Consider the following 22,080-nt stretch of genomic DNA (forward strand, 5'->3'; position numbering starts at 1 on the left):
CTCCTTCAGTTCTCCTCTGATCTTAGTTATTTCTTGCCTTCTGCTAGCTTTTGAATGTGTTTCCTCTTGCTTCTCTAGTTCTTTTAATTGTGATGTTAGGGTGTCGGTTTTAGATCTTTTCTGCTTTTTCTTTTGGGCATTTAGTGCTATAAATTTCCCTCTACACACTGCTTTAAATGTGTCCCAGAGATTCTGGTACACTGAGTCTTTGTTCTCATTGGTTCCAAAGAACATCTTTATTTCTGCCTTCATTTCGTGATCTACCCAGTAGTCATTCAGGAGCAGGTTGTTCAGTTTCCATGCAGTTGTGTGGTTTTGGGTGAGTTTTTTAATCCTGAGTTCTAATTTGATCACACTGTGGTCTGAGAGACAGTTTGTTGTGATTTCTGTTCTTTTACATTTGCTGAGGAGTGCTTTACTTCCAATTATGTGGTCAATTTTAGAATAAGTGCAATGCGGTGCTGAGAAGAATGTATATTCTGTTGATTTGGGGTGGAGAGTTCTGTAGATGTCTATTAGGTCCACTTGTTGCAGAGCTGAGTTTAAGTCTCCCATTACTGTTGTGTGGGTGTCTAAGTCTCTTTGTAGGTCTCTAAAGACTTGCTTTATGAATCTGGGTGCTCCTGTCTTGGGTGCATATATATTTAGGATATTTAGCTCTTCTTGTTGAATTGATCCCTTTACCATTATGTAATGGCCTTCTTTGTCTCTTTTGATCTTTGTTGGTTTAAAGTCTGTTTTATCAGAGACTAGGATTGCAACCCCCACTTTTTGTTTGTTTGTTTGTTTGTTTGTTTGTTTGCTTTCTATTTGCTTGGTAGATCTTCCTCCATCCCTTTATTTTGAACCTATGTGTATCTCTGCATGTGAGATGGGTCTCCTGAATACAGCACACCAATGAGTCTTGACTCTTTATCCAATTTGCCAGTTTGTATCTTTTAATTGGGGCATTTAGCCCATTTACATTTAAGGTTAATATTGTTATGTGTGAATTTGATCCTGTCATTATGATGTTATCTGGTCATCTTGCCCATTAATTGCAGCAATTTTTTCATAGCATCGATGGTTTTTACAATTTGGCCTGTTTTTGCAGTGGCTGGTACCGGTTGTTTCTATCCATGTTTAGTGCTTCCTTCAGGAGCCCTTGTAAGGCAGGCCTGGTGGTGACAAAAATCTCTCAGCATTTGCTTGTCTGTAAAGGAATTTATTTCTCCTTCACTTATGAAGCTTAGTTTGGCTGGATATGAAATTCTGGGTTGAAAATTCTTTTCTTTAAGAATATTGAATATTGGCCACCACTCTCTTCTGGCTTGTAGGGTTTCTGCAGAGTGATCTGCTGTTAGTCTGTTAGGCTTCCCTTTGTCTGACCTTTCTCTCTGTCTGCCCTTAACATTTTTTCCTTCATTTCAACCTTGGTGAATGTGACAATTATGTGTCTTGGGATTGTTCTTCTCTAGGAGTATCTTTGTGGTGTTCTCTTTATTTCCTGAATTTGAATGTTGGCCTGCCTTGCTAGGTTGGGGAAGTTCTCCTGAATAATATCCTGAAGAGTGTTTTCCAACTTGCTTCCATTCTCCCCATCACTTTCCAGTACACCAGTCATACGTAGATTTGATCTTTTCACATAGTCCCATATTTCTTGGAGGCTTTGTTTGTTTCTTTTTACTCTTTTTTTCTGTAAACTTGCCTTCTCGCTTTATTTCATTAATTTGATCTTCAATCAGTGATACCCTTTCTTCCACTTGATCAAATCAACTAATGAAGCTTGTGCGTGTATCACGAAGTTCTTGTGCTGTGGTTTTCAGCTCCATCAGGTCTTTTAAGGTCTTCTCTACACTGTTTATTCTAGTTAGCCATTCATCTAACCTTTTTGCAAGTTTTTTAGCTTCCTTGCAGTGGGTTTGAACATGCTCCTTTAGCTCAAAGTTTGTTATTACCAAGCTTCTGAAGCCTACTTCTGTCAACTTGTCAAAGTCATTCTCCATCCAGCTTTGTTCTGTTGCTGGTGAGGAGCTGCGATGCTTTGGAGGAGAAGAGGCACTCTGGTTTTTAGAATTTCCAGCTTTTCTGCTCTGGTTTCTCCCCATCTTTGTGGTTTTATCTACCTTTGGTCTTTGATGTTGGTGACCTACAGATGGGGTTTGTTGTAGATGTCCTTTTTTTGTTGATATTGATGCTATTCCTTTCTGTTTGTTAGTTTTTCTTCTAATAGATCCCTCAGCTGCAGGTCTTTGGAGTTTGCTAGAGGTCCACTCCAGACCCTGTTTGCCTGGCTATCACCAGTGGATGCTGCAGAACAGCAAATATTGCTGCCGATCCTTCCTCTGGAAGTTTTGTCCCAGAGGGGCACCCAACTGTATGAGGCGTCTGTCAGCCCCTACTGGGACATGTCTCCCGGTTAGGCTATGGGGGGGGGTCAAGGACCCGTTCTCAGAGCTCAAATGCCATGCTGGGAGAACCACTGCTCTCTTCAGAGCTGCCAGACAGGGATGTTTCAGTCTGCAGAATTTTCTGCTGCCTTTTGTTCAGCTATGCCCTGCCCACAGAGGTGGAGTCTATAGAGGCAGCAGGCCTTGCTGAACTGCAGTGGACTCTACCCAGTATGAGCTTCCTGGCTGCTTTGTTTACCTACTCAAGCCTCAGCAATGGCAGACATCCCTTCCCCCGCCAGGCTGCAGCCTTCAAGTTGATCTCAGACTGCTGCGCCAGCAGTGAGCAAGGCTCCATGGTTGTGGGACCTGTCGAGCCAGGAACGGGAGAAAATCTCCTGGTCTGCTGGTTGCTAAGACTGTGGGCAAAGTGCAGTATTTGGGTGGGAGTGTTCTGTTGTTCCAGGTACAGTTTGTCTCAGCTTCTCTTGGTTAGGAAAAGGAAATCCCCGTACTCCTTGGGCTTCCTGGGTGAGGCAACACCCCCCTCCCCACCGGCTTCAGCTTGCCCCCGAGGGCTGCACCCACTGTCCAACCAATCCCTATGAGATGTACCAGGTACCTCACTTGGAAATGCAGAAATCACCCATCTTCTGTGTCGATCACGCTGGGAGCTGCAGACTGGAGCTCTTCCTATTCGGCTGTCTTCCACTTTCATTCTTTCTACTCTATTTCTATTCTTGCTTAAAATGTGTCCTATTAGTTCATTGAATATTAATAAGCCCCTTATGTTAAACTTTTACTTTTACATAAATGTTATCTGTCACATGTTACACAGTCAATTAAATTGAATAGAATTCCTACACCAAACAATCAGTGTGCTGTACAACCAAATGCAAAGAAGAAACCAACAAAAATGAAACTCTGGTAACATCCATTAGTTCAAGCACAGACCTACACATACACACAAACCACCTGCCTCTGGCCTTAAGATTAGCCCTGGTTTCATTCTACCTTTTGCCCATTAAGATATAATCTTTCAGTCTTTTCTCAAACCTTCTCCCACCCAGAGTCTAACTTGTTTTAAGTTGTCTCCTAAACTAGTTCTCCCCTTTGGCCAAAACCCCAGAATATACAAGAGGAGAAAGGGGAAATCATAGATTGAGAAGCAGCAAGTACAGAGTTTGCACTCCACTTTCCCCATCTCATGGGTCCTTTATTTCCTGAGATATTTTCTTGCTGGGGACATTAACAAGGATCAGAGACTATGTGACTGATACTATCCCTAGTTGCCACTATTTAAAACAAAAAGTACAGTGTCAAAGGGTTCCAAGATAGTGATTACAGGTAAATATATATAGACACAAAGTAGATGTCTTTTAACTATGACCAGTTTTTTTTTTGTTTTTGTCTGTTTGCTTTTAATTTTTTTAGAGGCAGGATCTTACTTTGTTGGCGAGGCTGGAGTGTAGTGGTATGATTATAGCTCACAGCAGCCTGGAACTCCTGGGCTCAAGTTATCCTCTGGCCTCAGCCTCCTAAGTAGCTGAACTACAGGCATGCATCACAGTGCCCAGCTACTTTTTTTATTTTTTGTAGAAACAGGTTCTGTGTTGCCCAGGTTGGTCTCAAACTCCTGGCCTCAAGTGATCCTCCTGCCTCAGCCTCCCAAAGCACTGGGATTAGTTGTGAGCCACACACCTACCCTACGATCTATTTTAGTCTGAATGTCACTTTCTAAGACAATGAGATTCTGTTCAATCACTTCATGCATTAGCAGTATTAAACCAAATCCTTATATGAGCTTAATAACTCTTTATTACTTCTTGAATACTATTTTTTTTTTTTTTTTTTGAGTCTGAGTCTATCTGGATGCCAAATAGTGAAAACCCTGTAAAACAGTATAAAAGTCAGGCATTATTTTTGACATCAGCATCAATAGTAGAAAACAAAGATGGGGAAAACTTGTTTAAAGTTAATGTAAGGCATACTCCATTTATTTCTGTTCTTGGTAAATTCCGGCATACTTCTTCATGAAAGCTTCGACTTTTTTTTTAGATCACCTAGTTCTAATGTGGTGATTTTATAGTTTCATAAGTAATTTATTGTTGTTACATTATTTTCCTTTCAAGGAAAAAACTAGAATAAATAGTAAAACTATTGATTCTGCTTATGTGATTTGCAGAATTTCTTTGGCCCTGAGTTTGTGAAAATGACAATTGAACCATTTATATCTTTGGATTTGCCACGGTCTATTCTTGTAAGTAATAAAACCAATTTGTGTCACACTTAGAAAATAATTTCACTAATTTAGTGCTAAAAAACAGTTAAAATTTTAATAATGCTTATTTTCATGAATGCCATTTATTTTTTCAATTGTAGACTAAGAAAGGGAAGAATGAGGATAACCGAAGGAAAGTAAACATAATGCTTCTGAACGGGCAGAGACTGGAACTGACCTGTGATACCAAAACGATATGTAAAGATGTGTTTGATATGGTTGTGGCGCATATTGGCTTAGTAGAGCATCATTTGTTTGCTTTAGCTACCCTCAAAGGTACCAAGACATTTTGTATTCAGAGTACAGTATAGAAACTTAGCAACAAGCTGACTTCCTATGTTTGTTACCATGCCTGACCTCATTTTGACAATTAGTAACTAAATGAACTAGTCAGTAGAAGTGAGTTAGGAACTCCCTTTATTCTCCCAGATATTTTCATTGTTTTAATAGCTGTGTTTGTTGGGCATCTTCTGTATCTGACTGGGAAGTTTTTTTTTATTTTTTGCTATGGTTATATAAAAATAGATTCTAATTATATTTTAGGGACCATTTTATATGTTAATGGCCTACATGTATACTCTAGAAATTAGTATCCTAATATGAGTCTGAATATATAGCAAGACCCTGTTTCTGAATTTCCACATCAATTTATTTAGCCTACTATCCTAAAATCATAGTGACTTTTAAAATGTCAATTGATGGCTAAAATTAGTTATTTCACATATCTTTTAAATATTGTATCCACTTAACTCCATGATGTTTATAACCACAGTGGTCTAAGACACAGCTTCAGTAGAAGCCTCTCCTACTTACCAGTTAGAGTTGCCAGAGCAGTAAGAAACTTTTTGGAATTTGTCTCCTTTTTAAATAAGTCATTATATTTGTAAGTTACTCTTTAATATTTCAGATTCCTGTTTACCTCAGAATTTAACTTGGAAAGCTTAGACAGCAAAGTACCATAAATGACAACTGACAGGTTAAAGGATCCTAAAACTCTATAAGCTCATAATATCTTCTGAATCCTAAAAGAAATATTTCCCTCAATATAGATTATTGAATTATTGTGCCTTAAAAATGAATAATTTATGCTGTAGACTCATCCAATAAATAGTCAATTAGTACCTACTGATGTTCTATCACTACTAATTTTACTTTTAGACTAATCAGTCAGTATTGTCTACATGAAGCTGATTCAGTTCATCCAAATTTCTGTTTATACTACACCTAACTTCTTATAGATTCTGCTCAAATCAAATTGTATTTGATTTGCTCCAGATGACCACCAGAGTAAATGCCAGAGAATAGACAAGTAGGCAAAGTAAAAGAAAACTTTATTTACAAGCCAATGTGAAGGAGGGGCGAGGTTCACCGGTCTCCCGCGGTGGAGGCCTACGAAGTCACTCCGGCAGTTCTCGGGCGAGGCTCCTAGGTCCGCGCACGAGCAAGGGCCAAGGAAGTTCGCACCGCGCCCCGCCGGAGCGGCTTTTATGTCCTGGGCCCGGGAGTGGGTGGGCAGTGGGTGGGACATAGGCGGGTCGGGGGCGGGGCGGTAGGAGCGGCTAGGTAGGTTTCAATTTTCTCCGTCAGAGGTGGGGTTGCGCCTGCGCAGTCGACCCGTGTCTTTCCCGGGCGCGGGAAAGTTAACAATGAAGAACCCGGAAATGTGCCATTTTAGTCCCTTTGTTCTTTTGTTCCCTCCCTCCCTCCGCCCAGACAGTATTGAGTAATTCTTTTATTTGGAGAGAGTAAATAATAGTTAACTAATGACATTAAAAAATAAAATGATGAATGTCATTCCTCCCAGGTTTCAGCTGGTAACTCAATAATAGTAAGTACTAGCTAATATTTATTAAATGTTTACCATATACTGTGTGCTTTAACAAGTGTTTTTATTCATTATGTCATTTGATCCTTATAACAATGCTGTAAAGCAAGGATTACCACTATCCTGATCTTAAAGACAAGAGAACTGATGTCTAGAGAGGTAAAATAATATATCCAGTGTCATACAGATAGTAAATGTTGTGGCCAGGTGTTGAATCTAGGACTGTATGTCTTTAGAGCCCCCATTCTTAAAAGAGTGGGCCATATTGCCTCCCATCTAAATGGAGTGTCTCAGAGCTCCCTGCCTGCCACATTTTTAACAGTCTTGTATTTATATTCTCATATGATACTCTTTTATGCAAGTCTGACCAAAAAGTGAAGAAATTAGAAGAAAACACTAAAGTAGTTTTATTTTATCTGAACATTTTCTCATTCTGTTTTAGATAATGAATATTTCTTTGTTGATCCTGACTTAAAATTAACCAAAGTGGCCCCAGAGGGATGGAAAGAAGAACCAAAGAAAAAGACCAAAGCCACTGTTAATTTTACTTTGTTTTTCAGAATTAAATTTTTTGTGGATGATGTTAGTCTAATACAGTGAGTACACAAGGTTTCTCTTTTGCTCCCTTTGGACACTGGTCTTTTGACCCTTTGCTTACTGATACTGAATTACTTGATTCCAATCAATGATAATGTCTGCTTTATGATAAAAGTAGTATTTCCTTCAACACAGTTTATTTAATCTTTATGCCTTAGAAGCTTAATAATAAGCTTAATAATAAACTCATGGAAACTAACCTTACATGCCTATAATAAAAATCACTGTAGTATTCAAAATCAAAGACCAAGATGTCTGTGTATTTGTTTTTTTAGACATACTCTGACATGTCACCAGTATTACCTTCAGCTTCGAAAAGATATTTTGGAGGAAAGGATGCACTGTGATGATGAGACTTCCTTATTGCTGGCATCCTTGGCTCTCCAGGCTGAGTATGGAGATTATCAACCAGAGGTAGGATTTATGTTTTTATCCAGGACCATTTTTGTTTGGTATTCTTACCTTTAACATAGTTAATGACTAAACATAATTCACGTGTTTGATGTTTAGATCTGAAGATTTAGAGACTTCTTTGGTACCTCAAAATGACCAAGCACTCCATGTATATCAATTATATAAAATCATGAAGTGTGGGATTTTTTTTTCGTGTTTAGAGTTATCCTGTTTTGGAGTTTAGGAATATCTACCACTTACTCCTTCTTCCAAGTTCTAACCTACAGAGACTAGACACAGGAGTTATTAGTTAAATATAAATTAAAAGGATCTTCTGCCTTCCACATAATGGGCTGGTAGCCTGGCAGAGCTTACTGTATGGAGAACTCACAGTATACTTAAAGCCTGATGTTTCTAAATAAAAGTGATCTAAGAGGAAGCAAGGGGCTGGAAGCTGTGCCACTGGAGCAGCATCCTTCACAACGTTCATCCTAAATTATAGTGATATGAGGCCCTTGAATGTCACACTCCTCAAACTTGCTAATCAGTTCAGTCATTTTATCTCAGTGAATAAAAAAAGAAAGACTGATGCATTTCTTCTAAAACTCATTCCTCAGAGAGAGATGTAGAAATAGAAGTACTTCATCTCTTAGCCAAAGCAAGAACTTCTTTAAGATAGAAGAGGGTTTGTTCCAATAAAAGGCAAGCAATTGCTTATGAAAACATTCTTTTTTCTAGGTTCATGGTGTGTCTTACTTTAGAATGGAGCACTATTTGCCCGCCAGAGTGATGGAGAAACTAGATTTATCCTATATCAAAGAAGAGTTACCCAAATTGCATAGTACCTATGTGGGAGCTTCTGAAAAGAGACAGAGTTAGAATTTTAAAGGTAAGCATGCAAGATTACAAATGATAAGCTTTGTATCTTTTCAAGTAAGCAAGAAGTGTTAGAGAACACATATCTAAGAGTTCAAGTGCCAAAAACTGATACTGTGCATAATCTCATCTCATTTATTGCTGACTAAAATTATGGTATTTTAATTCCCATTTTGTAAAAAAGGGAAATGAGACTCAAAGAGGAAATGTAATGTTCCCAGAGATATGGGGCAAATATGATTTGAACCCATCTCTATCTGGCTGTTAATCCTATGCTTTTATCTTATTCCATACGCAAAATCAAAATACATTATACAGAATAAGCAAATTAATTTGGTGAATGGCTTGATAAGAGAGGCAAGTTCATACTGATTCTAGAATTGTTTGTTTTGCTTTTTCTCAAAAGGCTTAAAATTCAGTTACATCCTTTAAAAATGGTCTTCCCACTAAATGCCAATTAATGTAGATAGGGGTAGAGAGTCAGAAAAAAATGACTTACTAGGTTACAGTTCTATTAGACCTATAACCAGCTTCTATATGACCTCAGATAAATAGTGCATTTATGATCAAGAAAAATAGTACCATGTAAATTTCCAATGCAAATAGCAAATATAAGATAGTGTTCCATTGAAAAGACAAATTTTCAGAACATTCTTCTGTTTTAGCTTCCTAGGATATAACAGTATGCCTTCCGTTCGCTGCTACATATAGAAAGAAACCAAGTTTCCCAGCCCTATGAAAATTTATGAAAGGATTTTATTCACAGACTTATATAACCTTTAATCTAGTGTTCATGGAAAGAAAGAAAGGCAAGATGGTTTGTTCTGTTTGAGTCTAAATTTAAAATATTAAATTATGGACCTACACTTTTCTTAGTTATTACATTTTATACTTGTAGAAAGTAAGAAGTTACACTGTAATTTTATTAATAAAGGTAGAAGGCAGATTGGCACAGTGAAAAGAATTTGCATGAGGATTTGCAGGCAGACAGTCTTGCATTTGAATTCTTTTTTTTTTTGAGACCGCCCAGGCTGGAGTGCAGTGGCCGGATCTCAGCTCACTGCAAGCTCCGCCTCCCGGGTTCACGCCATTCTCCTGCCTCAGCCTCCCGAGTAGCTGGGACTACAGGCGCCCGCCGCGTCGCCCAGCTAGTTTTTTGTATTTTTAGTGGAGACGGGGTTTCACCATGTTAGCCAGGATGGTCTTGATGCATTTGAATTCTTATTTCAACTAGCTGAGTGACCTTGGACAATGTATTTAACTTCTCTAAGTTTCAGTTTTCTCCCTGTAATTAGCATGCCTAATGAATATTAGGTTGCCCTACTCCTTCTAATAATATATTCTGTTACTTCATTTCCCTTTAACTTCAGCATCTTTCTTCTAACTTAAGAAGTTTTATCTTGTTAACACAACCTTCTAAGGCTTCACTTTTGCTATATATTATGTTGCTTTTGAAATATCTTTTGTAAATCTGCTTTATTGAAGTATAATTTATATGCAATAAAATTTACCATTTGTATGTGTTCGGTGAGTTTTTAAAATACATATGCCATTGAGCTTTGGCATAGTTATGCATGTCTATAATCCCAGCTGGTTGGGAGGCTGATGTAGGATCACTTGAGCCTGGGAGTTTGAGGCTGCAGTATGCTTTGATCTTGTCACTGGGTTCCAGTCTAAGCAACAGAATGAGATCCCATCTCAAAATAAAATAAAACAGTAAAGTAAAATAAAATATAAAAATATGTATTCAGCACAACAGTCTTGAGAACAAGGGTTAGCAAACTGTGGCCTGCCTGTTCTATAAATAGTTTTATTGGAACTAGTCCATACTCATTTCTTTATATATCATCTGTATCTGCATTCATACTACAACCGCAAAGTCCAGTCATTACAATAAAGATCATATGATCCACAAAGCCTGAAATATTTACTATCTGGCCCTTTACAGAAAAAGCTTACCAACTCCTGATATAGCACATTTCGAATACAGAAAGTTCTCTCATGTCTCTTTATAGTCAGTCCCCTCCCCCTACCTGTAACCCTTAGCAACTACTGATCTGCTATTACCATAGTATTTTTTTGTTCTAGAATGTCATGTAAAAAATAATATACAGTCTTTTATGTCTGGCTTCTTTCACTTAGAATAATACTTTTTTTTGTTTCTGTTTTTGAGACGGAGTCTCACTGTCGCCAGGCAGGAGTGCAGTGGCATGATCTCGGCTCACTGCAACCTCCGTCTCTCGGGTTCAAACATTCTCCTGCCTCAGCCTCTGGAGTAGCTGGGACTACAAGCACATGCCACCACGCCCGGCTAATTTTTTTTTGTTTTTAGTGGAAACGTGGTTTCACCATGTTGGCCAGGATGGTCTCGATTTCTTGACCTTGTGATCTGCCTGCCTCGGCCTCCCAAAGTGCTGGGATTACAGGCATGAGCCACCATGCCTGGCCTAGAATAATACTTTTAAGATTCATCCTTGGGGTGGTATATATCAGTAGTTTCTTTTCTTTTTTTTCTGAGTAGTTTTTATTTGTGCAAATGTATAATTTGTTTATTCTTTTCATTAGTTGATAGATATAAAGCTGTTATAAACATTCCAGTTCACATTTTCTGTGAACACAGTTTTATTTCTCCTGAGTAAATATCTAGCAATAGGATTGCTGGGACCTATGGTAAGTGCGTGTTTAACTTTGTGAGAAACTTCCAAACTGTTTTCCAAATCATTGTACAGTTTTACAGTCCTACCAACAGTGTGTGAATTTCAGTTGCTCCACATCCTTGACAACACTTGGTAGTTTCAGTCTTTTTCACTTTAACATTTGAAATGGGTGAGTAGTGGTATATTATTATGGTTTTAATTTGTACTTCCCTCATTACTATTTATGTTGACCAGTCTTTTCATGTGTTTATTTGCTATTTATATATCATCTTTATTGATGTGTCGAATGAAACCTTTTACCCCCTTTTGTAACTGGTTATATGTTTCCTTACTGTTGAGAAGTACATGTTCTTTAAATATTCTGCATACAAGTCTTTTATCAGATATATGTTTACATATATTTACTCCTAGTCTGTGGCTTGCCATACATTTTCTTAACATTGACTCTTCTTTTTTATTTTTAAGAGTCTCACTCGGTTGCCCAGGCTGGAATGCAGTGGTGCAATCTTGGCTCACTGCAGCCTCCACCTCCCAGGTTCAAGTGATGCTTCTGCCTCAGCCTCCTGAGTAGCTTGGATTACAGGTGTGCACCACCACACCTGGCTAATTTTTGTATTTTTCACAGGGATAGGATTTTGTCATGATGGCCAGGCTGGTCTCAAACTCCTAGCCTCAAGTAATCTGCCTGCCTTGGCCTCCCAAAGTGCTGGGATTACAGGCATGAGCCACTGCACTGGCCAACATTAACTCTTGATGAGCAAGTTTTCAATGTTAATGAAGTTTCCAATTTTTTTATTTTCTAGTTTATAGTTTTTATGTTCCATCTAAGAAATTTTTGCCCAACCCAGGGTCGCAAATACTTTCTAAGTTTAATGCTTTTAGTGCCTGTATTTAGGTCTGTGATCCATTTTTGGTTACATTTCATATGTAGGGTGCAGTAAGGGTTGAAATTCACTTTTTTTGGCGTGTGGATATACAGTTGTTCCAGTAACCTTTGTTGAAAAGATTATCCTTTCCACATTAAACTACATTGATACAGTGTGTTAGTCCTTTTTCACACTGCTGATAAAGACATATACCCGAACTGGGCAATTTACAAAAGAAACAGGTTTAATGGACTTACATGTAGTTCCACATGGCTGAGGAGGCCTCACAATCGTCGTGGAAGGTCTCACATGGTGGCAGACAAGAGAAGATAGCTTGTACAGGGAAACTCCCCCTCTTAAAACCATCAGATCTTGTGAGACTTACTCACTATTATGAGAACAGCATGGGAAAGACCTGTCCCCGTGATTCACTTACTTCCCACTGGCTCCCTCCCACAACATGTGGAAATTCAAGATGAGATTTGGGTGAGGACACAGCCAAACCATGTTCTGCTTCTGGCCCCTCCCAAATCTCATGTCCTCACATTTCAAAACCAAGCATGCCTTGCCAACAGTTCTCCAAAGTCTTAATTTGTTTCAGCATTAACTCAAAAGTCCACAGTCCAAAGTCTCATCTGAGATAAGGCAAGTCCCTTTTGCCTATGAGCCTGTAAAATCAAAAGCAAGTTAGTTACTTCCTAGGTACAATGGCGGTACAGGCATTGGGTAAATACAGCCATTCCAAATGGGAGATATTGGCCAAAACAAAAGGGCTACAGGTCCCATGCAAGTCCAGCAAGGCAGTCAAACCTTAAAGCTACAAAATGATCTCCTTAGATTGCATGTCTAACATCTGGGTCACGCTGATGCAAGAGGTGGGCTCCCAAGGTCTTGGGCAGCTCTGCCCCTGTGGCTTTGCAGGGTATAGCCCCCCTTCTGGCTGCTTTCATGGGCTGGTGTTGAGTATCTGTGGCTTTTCCAGATACATGGTGCAAGCTGTCATTGGATCTACCATTCTGGAGTCTGGAGGACAGTGGCCCTCTTCTCACAGCTCCACTAGGTGGTGCTCCAATTGGGACTCTGTGTGCAGGCTCCAGCCCCACATTTCCCTTCCCTACTGCCCTAGCAGAGGTTCGCCATGAGGGCCCTGCCCCTGCAGCAAATGTCTCCCTGGGATCCAGGAGTTTCCATACATCCTCTGAAATCTAGACAAAGGTTCCCAAACCTCAGCTCTTGACTTCTCTGCACCTACAGGCTCAACACCATATGGAAGCTGCCAAGGCTTGGGGCTTCCAGCCTCTGAAACAACAGCCTGAGCTGTACCTTGGCCCCTTTTAGTCACAGCTGCAGTGACTAGGATGCAGGGCACCAAGTCCCTAGATTCTATGCAGCAGAGGGACCCTGGGCCTGGCCCACAAAACCATTTTTTTCTCCTAAACCTCCAGGCCTGTGATGGGAGGGGCTGCCACAAAGGTCTCTGACATGCCCTGGAGACCTTTTCCCCATTGTTTTGGTAATTAACATTTGGCTCCTTGCTACTTATGCAAATTTCTGCAGCCAGCTTGAATTTCTCCTCAGAAAATGGAATTTTCTTTCTATCACATTGTCAGGCTGCAAATTTTCCACACTTTTATGCCCTGTTTCCCTTTTAAAACTGAATGCCTTTAACAGCACCCAAGTCACATATTGAATGCTTTGCTGCTTAGAAATTTGTTCTGCCAGATACTCTAAATCATCTCTCTCAAGTTCAAAGTTCCACAAATCTCTAGGGAAAGGGCAAAATGCTGCCAATCTCTTTGCTGAAAAAAATAAAATAAAATAACAAGAGTCACCTCTGCTCCAGTTCCCAACAGGTTCCCAGCAAGTTCCTCATCTCCATCTGAGACCACCTCAGCCTGGACCTTATTGTTCATATCACCATCAGCATTTTTGTCAAAGCCATTCAACTAGTCTTTAGAAAGTTCCAAACTTTCCCACATTTTCCTGTCTTCTTCTGAGTCCTCCAAACTGTTCCAGCCTCTACCTGTTACCCAGTTCCAAAGTCACTTCCACATCTTCAGGTATCTTTTCAGCCATGCCCCACTCTACTGGTACCTATCTGCTGTATTAATTCATTTTCACGCTGCTGATAAGGACATACCTGAGAGAGTGCAATTTACAAAAGAAAGAGATTTAATGGACTTACAGTTCCATGTGACTGAGGAGGCCTCACAATCATGGCAGAAGGTGAAAGGCATGTCTCCCATGGAGGCAGACAAGAGAAGAGAGCTTGTACAGGGAAACTCCCCTTTTTAAAACCATCAGATCTTGTAAGACTTATTTGCTATCATGAGAACAACACAGGAAAGACCTGCCCGCATGATTCAATTACCTCCCAATGGGTCCCTCCCATAACACATGGGAATTCAAGATGAGATTTGGGTGGGGACACAGCTAAACCATATCATACAGCTTTATGTCACCATTTACCAAAGTGTATTGCTATGGTATGATATTATTCCAACAGGTCTGCCAAAGACTGACAGAATATGGAGTTCATTTTCACCGAGTGCACCCTGAGAAAAAGTCACAAACAGGAATATTGCTTGGAGTCTGTTCTAAAGGTGTCCTTGTGTTTGAAGTTCACAATGGAGTGCGCACATTGGTCCTTCGCTTTCCATGGAGGGAAACGAAGAAAATATCTTTTTCTGTATGTCCATTTAACCTCTTTTCATTATATTTTCAAATGTTATTACCAACTTCCGTGTAACATATTAACAGACTTTCCTTAGACTCTGCCACTCAATGGGGATAATACATCTTAATACTATTTAACTCTTCCTTTGTAGTTGTAGAAAGTATTATTGAGATTTTATTTATGTCTGGTTTTTTCAACAGGTGATTTTTAAGATTATTACACATTCCTGACTGGTTATATGCTCAATTAACTTTAGTTAAATTACAACCAGCTTGAATTCTCTGAGTAAGTCAGAACTTATTCTAGGGTTGTAACGTCTCACACAGAGAAATCCTCCTAATGTTTTTAAGATAGATAATTATCTTAACCCTAGTGAACCTTGTCTGGCCCAATAGTAGACCCCCTCGTAGCAACTGTTATTTGAATCTCAGAGGTACAGAGACTTACTGGATTTTATGAATTAGTCCCAGGACTTTCTGCAGTTTTAGATTTTTGGTGTACAGCTCTCTATAGAGATAAAGTTAGAAAATGATTTTTAGAAAATAATATGTTTATGGAAGATAGTTAGCGATAAAGGCATATTTTGATTTTGGACCTAGTTGGGATACCTGAACGTTAAAGTTCCATTGGCCAACTTCAGAGATGAATAAAAAATATTAATATGTTCAGATGTTTGTTTTCCTAGTGGTATTCAGGAACTACTGATACCTTTAGTTCATATTTAGGCTAAAGTATAGTCTCAGCAAAACAGTGTTTATATAGTTACCAAGGTCCTGATGAATCTGGATAATCTTCAACCCTGAGACCCTTTCTAGACCTAATGGTTAGTTGATTGGTTTCCTCTGAAACCAAGAGATATCACAAGATTGCCAAATAATATGTTCTCCAGACCACCCACATCTTCTCAAGATTGTCAGGACCAGGAAATTACCTGGGTTTAATTTACCTTCCCCCAGTGGAAATGCTGGCAGAGCCCACGTCTGAAGGAAACCTTAAATTAATTAAGTAGAAATCCAGTTTGGACCGTTTTGAAAAGGCAACAAGTCAAATAACCACACAGCATTCAGCTCTATGTAATTTGCCAAGCTACCACACTGACGCCCATATATAGAACTAGCCGTGATTCGTTCATTTTTAAAGATCTGCGGGAATAGAGAATAGTTCACATTCCCACTCAAATTATTCCTATATTTAATAGCATTCATTTATCCTGAAGTTCTTTCTCTAACACAGAACTCTGTTTTTTTAACCCTCCTTTTTATTTCTGCTAACCTCTGGGGAAGTGGAAAAGTTACCATTTGTCTTCTCATATCTCACAACTGAGTTCTCTCAAGCACATTTCTTATCCAGTCCATCCATTAACACTTGGAGAGAATCAAATATTCTTCATTTGTGTTTCAAAACTATACATCTTTCTTAGATATTAAATCATCTATACTATCACTTTTCATAATTAATATGAACCTCTAACCTATCTCTGCATTTTTGTGTGTGTGATCTTTGCTGCCTTTGGGTTTTTATTATAGGTACTGGTTCTGTAGTTCTTTTGACTGATGAACTAAGAAGATTCTTTAATGTTAATGCTTGAATCAGTGAGAGAGTTTTACAACTATGGAGTTCAGTGTCTTTGCAAATTCCTTGACAGTGGTTAAGTGGTATGTTTGTTAGGAAAGAAAAAATGTTCTCCAAGTATTTGAAGAGTTACTTGGTATACTACTGATAATCAAGATACTAGTTTGTTGCTACTGTATCTTTAGCTCCTCTCTAATACTTACTGATTTCTGTTTCTAACAAAGAAAACAGAGTTAATCCTGGAGCTTTAATTGGCAACAATATCTAGCTAGAATTTAGCAATGTCGTTTTATTTCTAAAGTTTCTTTGAATTTATACAAGTAAGAAAAGTCCATTGAAAAATTTATAAATAACCAAGGCTAGAAATTGTAAAGATGACATGATTGAAGTCTGGGTAATACTCTGTTATTACAACTCTTGTAAGCCTACTAAATTTGGCTTTTCCATGCCTATTTCCACATTTGAAGTAAAGACAAGGGACATGAAGTAGAATAATCTGCACAGTAGCCAAGAGCTAGAGTACAGTCTAACTGAACTTAAGTGATTCTCCAGTGATATTAGTCTTAGATCCCTGACATGTTGAACACTGGTCTCTTAAGACATGGGTCACCATTTGAGTATGCTCTCTTCCACAAGAGACATTCACTTTTCAGGAAATTTCAGAGAGATGAAACTGATTTGGTGATTCTCCTACTTTCCCTATATTTGGCACAAATCACTATCTCTAAATATCAATGTGTTTTATCTCTCAACCCAGCAGTTATGTTACCAGTACCTCTCCATCTCGCATTTTCTTTAATTTTCCACAACTTCTATTCAGCCTTTGTGCCACCCAGACTCTACTTAACTGAATCCCAGCTCTTATCGTTATATATTAATAAAAATATCTTGTTAAACTTTCATTTTCTTTACCCAATAGAGTAGAACACGTATTTATTATTTCCTTTCCAAACAGTTTTGGTGTTTGTAAACATTACTATAAATTCAAAATATCAATAATCTTATCAAAGGAATCAGTTTCCTTTGTTGATGACTGATATATACAATCTAGATTTAGGCTACAATTTCTGAAAGTGGCAAACTATTAATTTATATCTTGCATTTGTTTATAATAATACAGTCATGTGCCATGTAATGACTTTTCCGTCAACAACTGACCACGAGCAATGGTGGTCCCATAAGATTATAATGTTATATCTTTACCACACCTTTTCTGTGTTTAGATACATACTACACAAACAGTTGCCTACAGTATTTAGTAGGCTATACAGGTTTGAAGCCTAGGACCAATAGGCTACACCATATAGTCTAGGTGTGTAGTAGTAAGCTATCCCATCTAAGTTTGTATAAGTGCACTTCAGGATGTTTGCACAATGACAAAATCACCTAATGATGTATTTCTTGGAACATATCTTTATTGTTAAGTGATGCATGACTATATAGGATTATATTTATATTAGATGTAAGTCAACACCCAGTGCCTAATAACAGGAAATGTAAATAATATCTCTACTTATTATAATTATGAATACCCTTGGTTAATATTGTAGAAAAAGAAAATCACATTGCAAAATACATCAGATGGAATAAAACATGCCTTCCAGACAGACAACGGTAAGGTATGCCAGTACCTGCTGCACCTCTGCTCTTCCCAGCATAAGTTCCAACTACAGATGAGAGCAAGACAGAGCAACCAAGATGCCCAAGATATTGGTAAGGAGAAACAGACTATTTCAGATGACTCCTGGGAATATGCAGAACTTTTGCCACCAAGTTTTAAAAGAACTGCCATGTTTAGGATGAAAACTTACAATGTATATACATGTTAAATGGCTAAATCAAGTCTATAAAGGTGTCACAGATGAAACCACTATTTCAGCTTCATGTTCACCCTGAGAAAAGACTCCTAGGGAGTACCTGTTGAAATGTCCATTTTGTGCTTAGCAATGAAAGGCTAGTTGATGTAAACATTATAAAAGTTTGATCATGTTCTCTACCCTCAGTAAACTTATCCAATATTTCGAAAGGTAAGACCAACATGCTTGAAACAGCAATACACAATAGAAGTTCAGGATTTCAGCCAGGCACGGTGGCTTACGCCTGTAATCCCAGCACTTTGGGAGGGCGAGGCAGGTGGATCACGAGGTCAGGAGTTTGAGACCAGTCTGGCAAACGTGGTGAAACCCTGTCTCTACTAAAAATACAAAAAATTAGCCAAGTGTGGTAGTGGGCACCTGTAATCCCACCTACTTGGGAGGCTGAGGCAGAAGAATCGTTTGAACCCAGGAGGCAGAGGTTACAGTGAGCTGAAATCGCACCACTGGACTCCAACCCAGATGACAGTGCCAGACTCCGTCTCAAAAAAATAAATAAAGTTCAGGATTTCAATAACAGATTGTATTGTACAGACTTTATGACCTATACTGTTAGAAGAGGGAAATCAGAGACTAGAGTACTGGACAGATGGCACTTGAATTGGATATGAAAGATAAAAATAATGCAAGTACTTTGGAGATAAATGGAAGGGCTTTAGAGATGAGGGAAAGACTATAGGAAACAAGGCAGAGGATGGGGGAAGTATGCGCCCAGAACAGGACAGTGAAGAGACACACTGTATAGTTTTCTGGGTGGCAGATTTACCACCTATTTGTTTTACTTGGGTGCATCCCTGTTCAGAGATTGAGATGGATAATCATAGTGCCTAATATAAATGGTCAGGAGAATGGTTTTACTTTCTTTTGAAAAGGAGTCAGCAGAAGAAACTAATCTGACTCTGAAAAAATATCTCAATCAGAACTGAAATGTTTAAATTTCAGAGAGATAAAACTGATTTGGTGATTTCTGCAATTAGAGATTAAAATTATACAAAATTTAATTCTGCATAGTAAATTCTTACAGGTATAAGTGAAACAGTGAGAAGTATGTGATTTAAAAATTTAATGGAATAGCACTGATGACCTTGTGCAGCAGAGTCCTATGAATTCTTTACCCAAACTGTTTCACATTCAGAAAATATTTTCCCCATAAGAGCAGACTGGGGCGATGGCAACCTATGACTAGATGTTTCTCAACCTTTCAGAATCATGATGGGGGGGTGGAGGTTGTATGCTGATTTAAAATGAAGATTCCAGGAACTTACATAAAACTCAGAAAGCTACAGTCTTTGGGAATTTGGACCCTAGAATATGTACTTTAACAGGCTTTCCTCAGTAATTATTATTATTTTTTTTTTTTTTGAGACAGAGTTTTTCTCTTGTCGAAATCTTGTTTTGGTGCAGTCTTGGCTCACTGCAACCTTTGCCTTCTGGTTTCAAGCGATTTTCCTGCCTCACCCTCCAGAGTAGCTGGGATTACAGGCACCTGCCACCGTGCCCGGCTAATTTTTGTATTTTTAGTAGAGACAGGATTTCACCATGTTGGCCAGGATGGTCTCAAACTCCTGACTGTGATCTGCCTGCCTTGGCCTCCCAACTCGGTAATGATTTTTACACATGCTAAAATACAATAACCACTGCCATAAAGTAATCTCATTATTCTCTTTCTGCTTTGCTCTGCTAGAAAGTTTATATGCTCTTATATATTTTCAAAGTATAGTGAAATATCAGACCTATTAGAGCCATCACCATTCTTACTTTGACTAATATTCTGTTCAGTACAATCCATAACAATTGAAGGTTACTTCGTTACAGTTGTAGTATAGTGAACAGAATCAGAAGACAAAAGTTTGAAGTTAGTCTCTCATCCTCAACATTTCTTATGCTGAAGAACAATATAGTATAGCAGTTAAGAGCATGAGCTCAGGAGCCAAATTGCCAGTGGTAAACTAGGCTCTGTTACTTACAAGCCCTAAAACCTTGGGCAAGCTACTTAAACTCTTTGCCTTAGTTACTTCATCTATAAAATGATTACCGTAAGATAATACTTATATCAGAAAGTTGTGAAACGAAAATTAATTCATACATGTAGAGCCCTTTAAAACTACCTGGCAAAAAATATTCAGTAAACATTTACTGAAGTATTCATTATCATTATTGTCATCACCATCATCAACATTGTTTTACCACTAGAAGATAGTACTACTACTATACTATATGCTTCTACACTATGTAATAGTGGTAATAGTAGCAGCAGCAGCAGCAGCAGTAGTAGTAGATGAATGAATGACCTTAGCAAAGTAAGTGACTTTTTGGAATCTCAATTTCTTCATCCATGGAGTGGGGCTGGGGATACTGTTGTATATATATATCACAGGTTTACCCCCAGGATCACAACAGCTATGTATCCTTGCCCTCATATATGAAAGCATTTTAAGATGGTGTGATCTGTATCTTTCCCCTTGGCTTATAAGTAACTGTCTGCCTATTTATTTGTACTACAAGTGAAAACAACTGGTGTTATCTGTGGCAGGTTAATGGGCTAACAAATGTATGCTGCTTCTTTAGAGTCATGGAATATTGGTGCTAGAAAGAACCTTACAGGTCATTAAGTTCAAAATTTTACTAATGGCAAAACAGGTTGAGAGAAGATAGTGTTTTGCCCTCATGTCATATATAGAGGTCGTATCTCTTAATTCCTAATCCAGTGCACTTTCTGTTTGATGAATTTCCCAAGAACTGATTTGCATGGATTTAAGATTAATCAGTTATTGAGCATTTACTGTTTGTAAGTGCACAGTACTATGGGATAAGAGAATAAATGAAGTCCCTCTCCTAAAAAGAGAATATGATTAAGCTGACGATATAAGAAATCACAAAATGGTAGCAGGGACTGAACAATAGCAGAAACAGATTAGGAAGTATGAATTGCAGACTAAGTATGGAGCTAGCAAGCCTTTGTGTTCTAATTTGAAACATTAATATTAGGATACAAGTTCATTCTAATCCATGTTGCAGTTCTTTCCAGGTAAAAGGCAGTAGGAAACACCAGATAAATGCTTGGTTTATGATCCCATCCCATATCCAAGAGTAGGCTACAAATGGATTTGAATATCTTATTCCCTAATATGTTCACAAAGCTGACTAAACTGAGCCAGCTATCCTTATTCCTGCCAAAATTTGGCCTACATTTTCTTTAAGGATGGAGGAATCTATTGGGTGTAAAGGCATTTCCTTCTGAAGACTTCATTTTGCTTGTTGGATTATAGGCAACTCGTAAAGTAAATGAAAATAGAATAGTGTTGTTTGCTCTAATAAAAACTTTGTATTTTGAGGTAAATATGACAATGGGAATTTTTTTTTTTTTTTTTTTTTTTTTGTGACAGAGGCTCGCTCTGTCACCCAGGCTGGAGTGCAGTGGCGCCATCCCAGCTCACTGCAAGCTCCACCTCCCGGGTTCACGCCATTCTCCTGCCTCAGCCTCCCTAGTAGCTGGGACTACAGGCGCCCGCCACCACGCCTGGCTAATTTTTTGTATTTTTAGTAGAGACGGGGTTTCACCGTGTTAGCCAGGATGGTCTCAATCTCCTGACCTCGTAATCTGCTCGCCTCAGCCTCCCAAAGTGCTGGGATTACAGGCGTGAGTCACTGCGCCCGGCTTGATTATGGGAATTTTTAACGAAGGTGTATTTTTAAAAGTCTTTGGTTTTTTAAGGTCTTCTTGTAACTTGGTGCCCACTTCCATTTCAGAGAGAGATCATTGAATTTTCCTAGTGACAATAAGGCATGTTTCTTTAAACTTAATTCTGATGCATGAATATTAAAAACCTTTAATGTTTTCCTACCTCTTTATGCCTGAGAGAAAATATCAATTATTAATCTTCCTAGGAAGTAGAAGATAAATGAAACAATCCAAGAATCTAAGTCAGTAATCATTTGATATTTTCTTTCTTTCTTCCTCCTCCCCTCCCTCCCTCCTCCTCTGTCTCCTCTTCCTCCTCCTCCTTTTTCTTCAAGGGAGACATTTTCTTTATAAAAGGAAGTTCCCAGTTGTTGTATGTAGCAGTCAAACTTAATTCCATGTAGAATGCAA

The 22,080-nt window shown here is 38.6% G+C and overlaps 1 protein-coding gene across 1 annotated transcript in view; it reads left to right on the forward strand.

Moving 5' to 3' along the window:
- The window catches only part of PTPN13 (protein tyrosine phosphatase non-receptor type 13), a 223,018-nt gene that overhangs the window by 129,478 nt on the left and 71,460 nt on the right, over nt 1-22,080 (forward strand). The window contains 7 exon segments of the mRNA XM_017860030.1: nt 4,555-4,629; nt 4,752-4,926; nt 6,918-7,071; nt 7,348-7,486; nt 8,204-8,339; nt 14,339-14,553; nt 17,664-17,826. Coding sequence (XP_017715519.1) covers nt 4,555-4,629; nt 4,752-4,926; nt 6,918-7,071; nt 7,348-7,486; nt 8,204-8,339; nt 14,339-14,553; nt 17,664-17,826 — 1,057 coding nt within the window.

Source organism: Rhinopithecus bieti, unplaced genomic scaffold, assembly GCF_001698545.2.
Source record: "Rhinopithecus bieti isolate Rb0 unplaced genomic scaffold, ASM169854v2 scaffold_52099, whole genome shotgun sequence".
NCBI classification, from domain to species: Eukaryota; Metazoa; Chordata; class Mammalia; order Primates; family Cercopithecidae; genus Rhinopithecus; species Rhinopithecus bieti.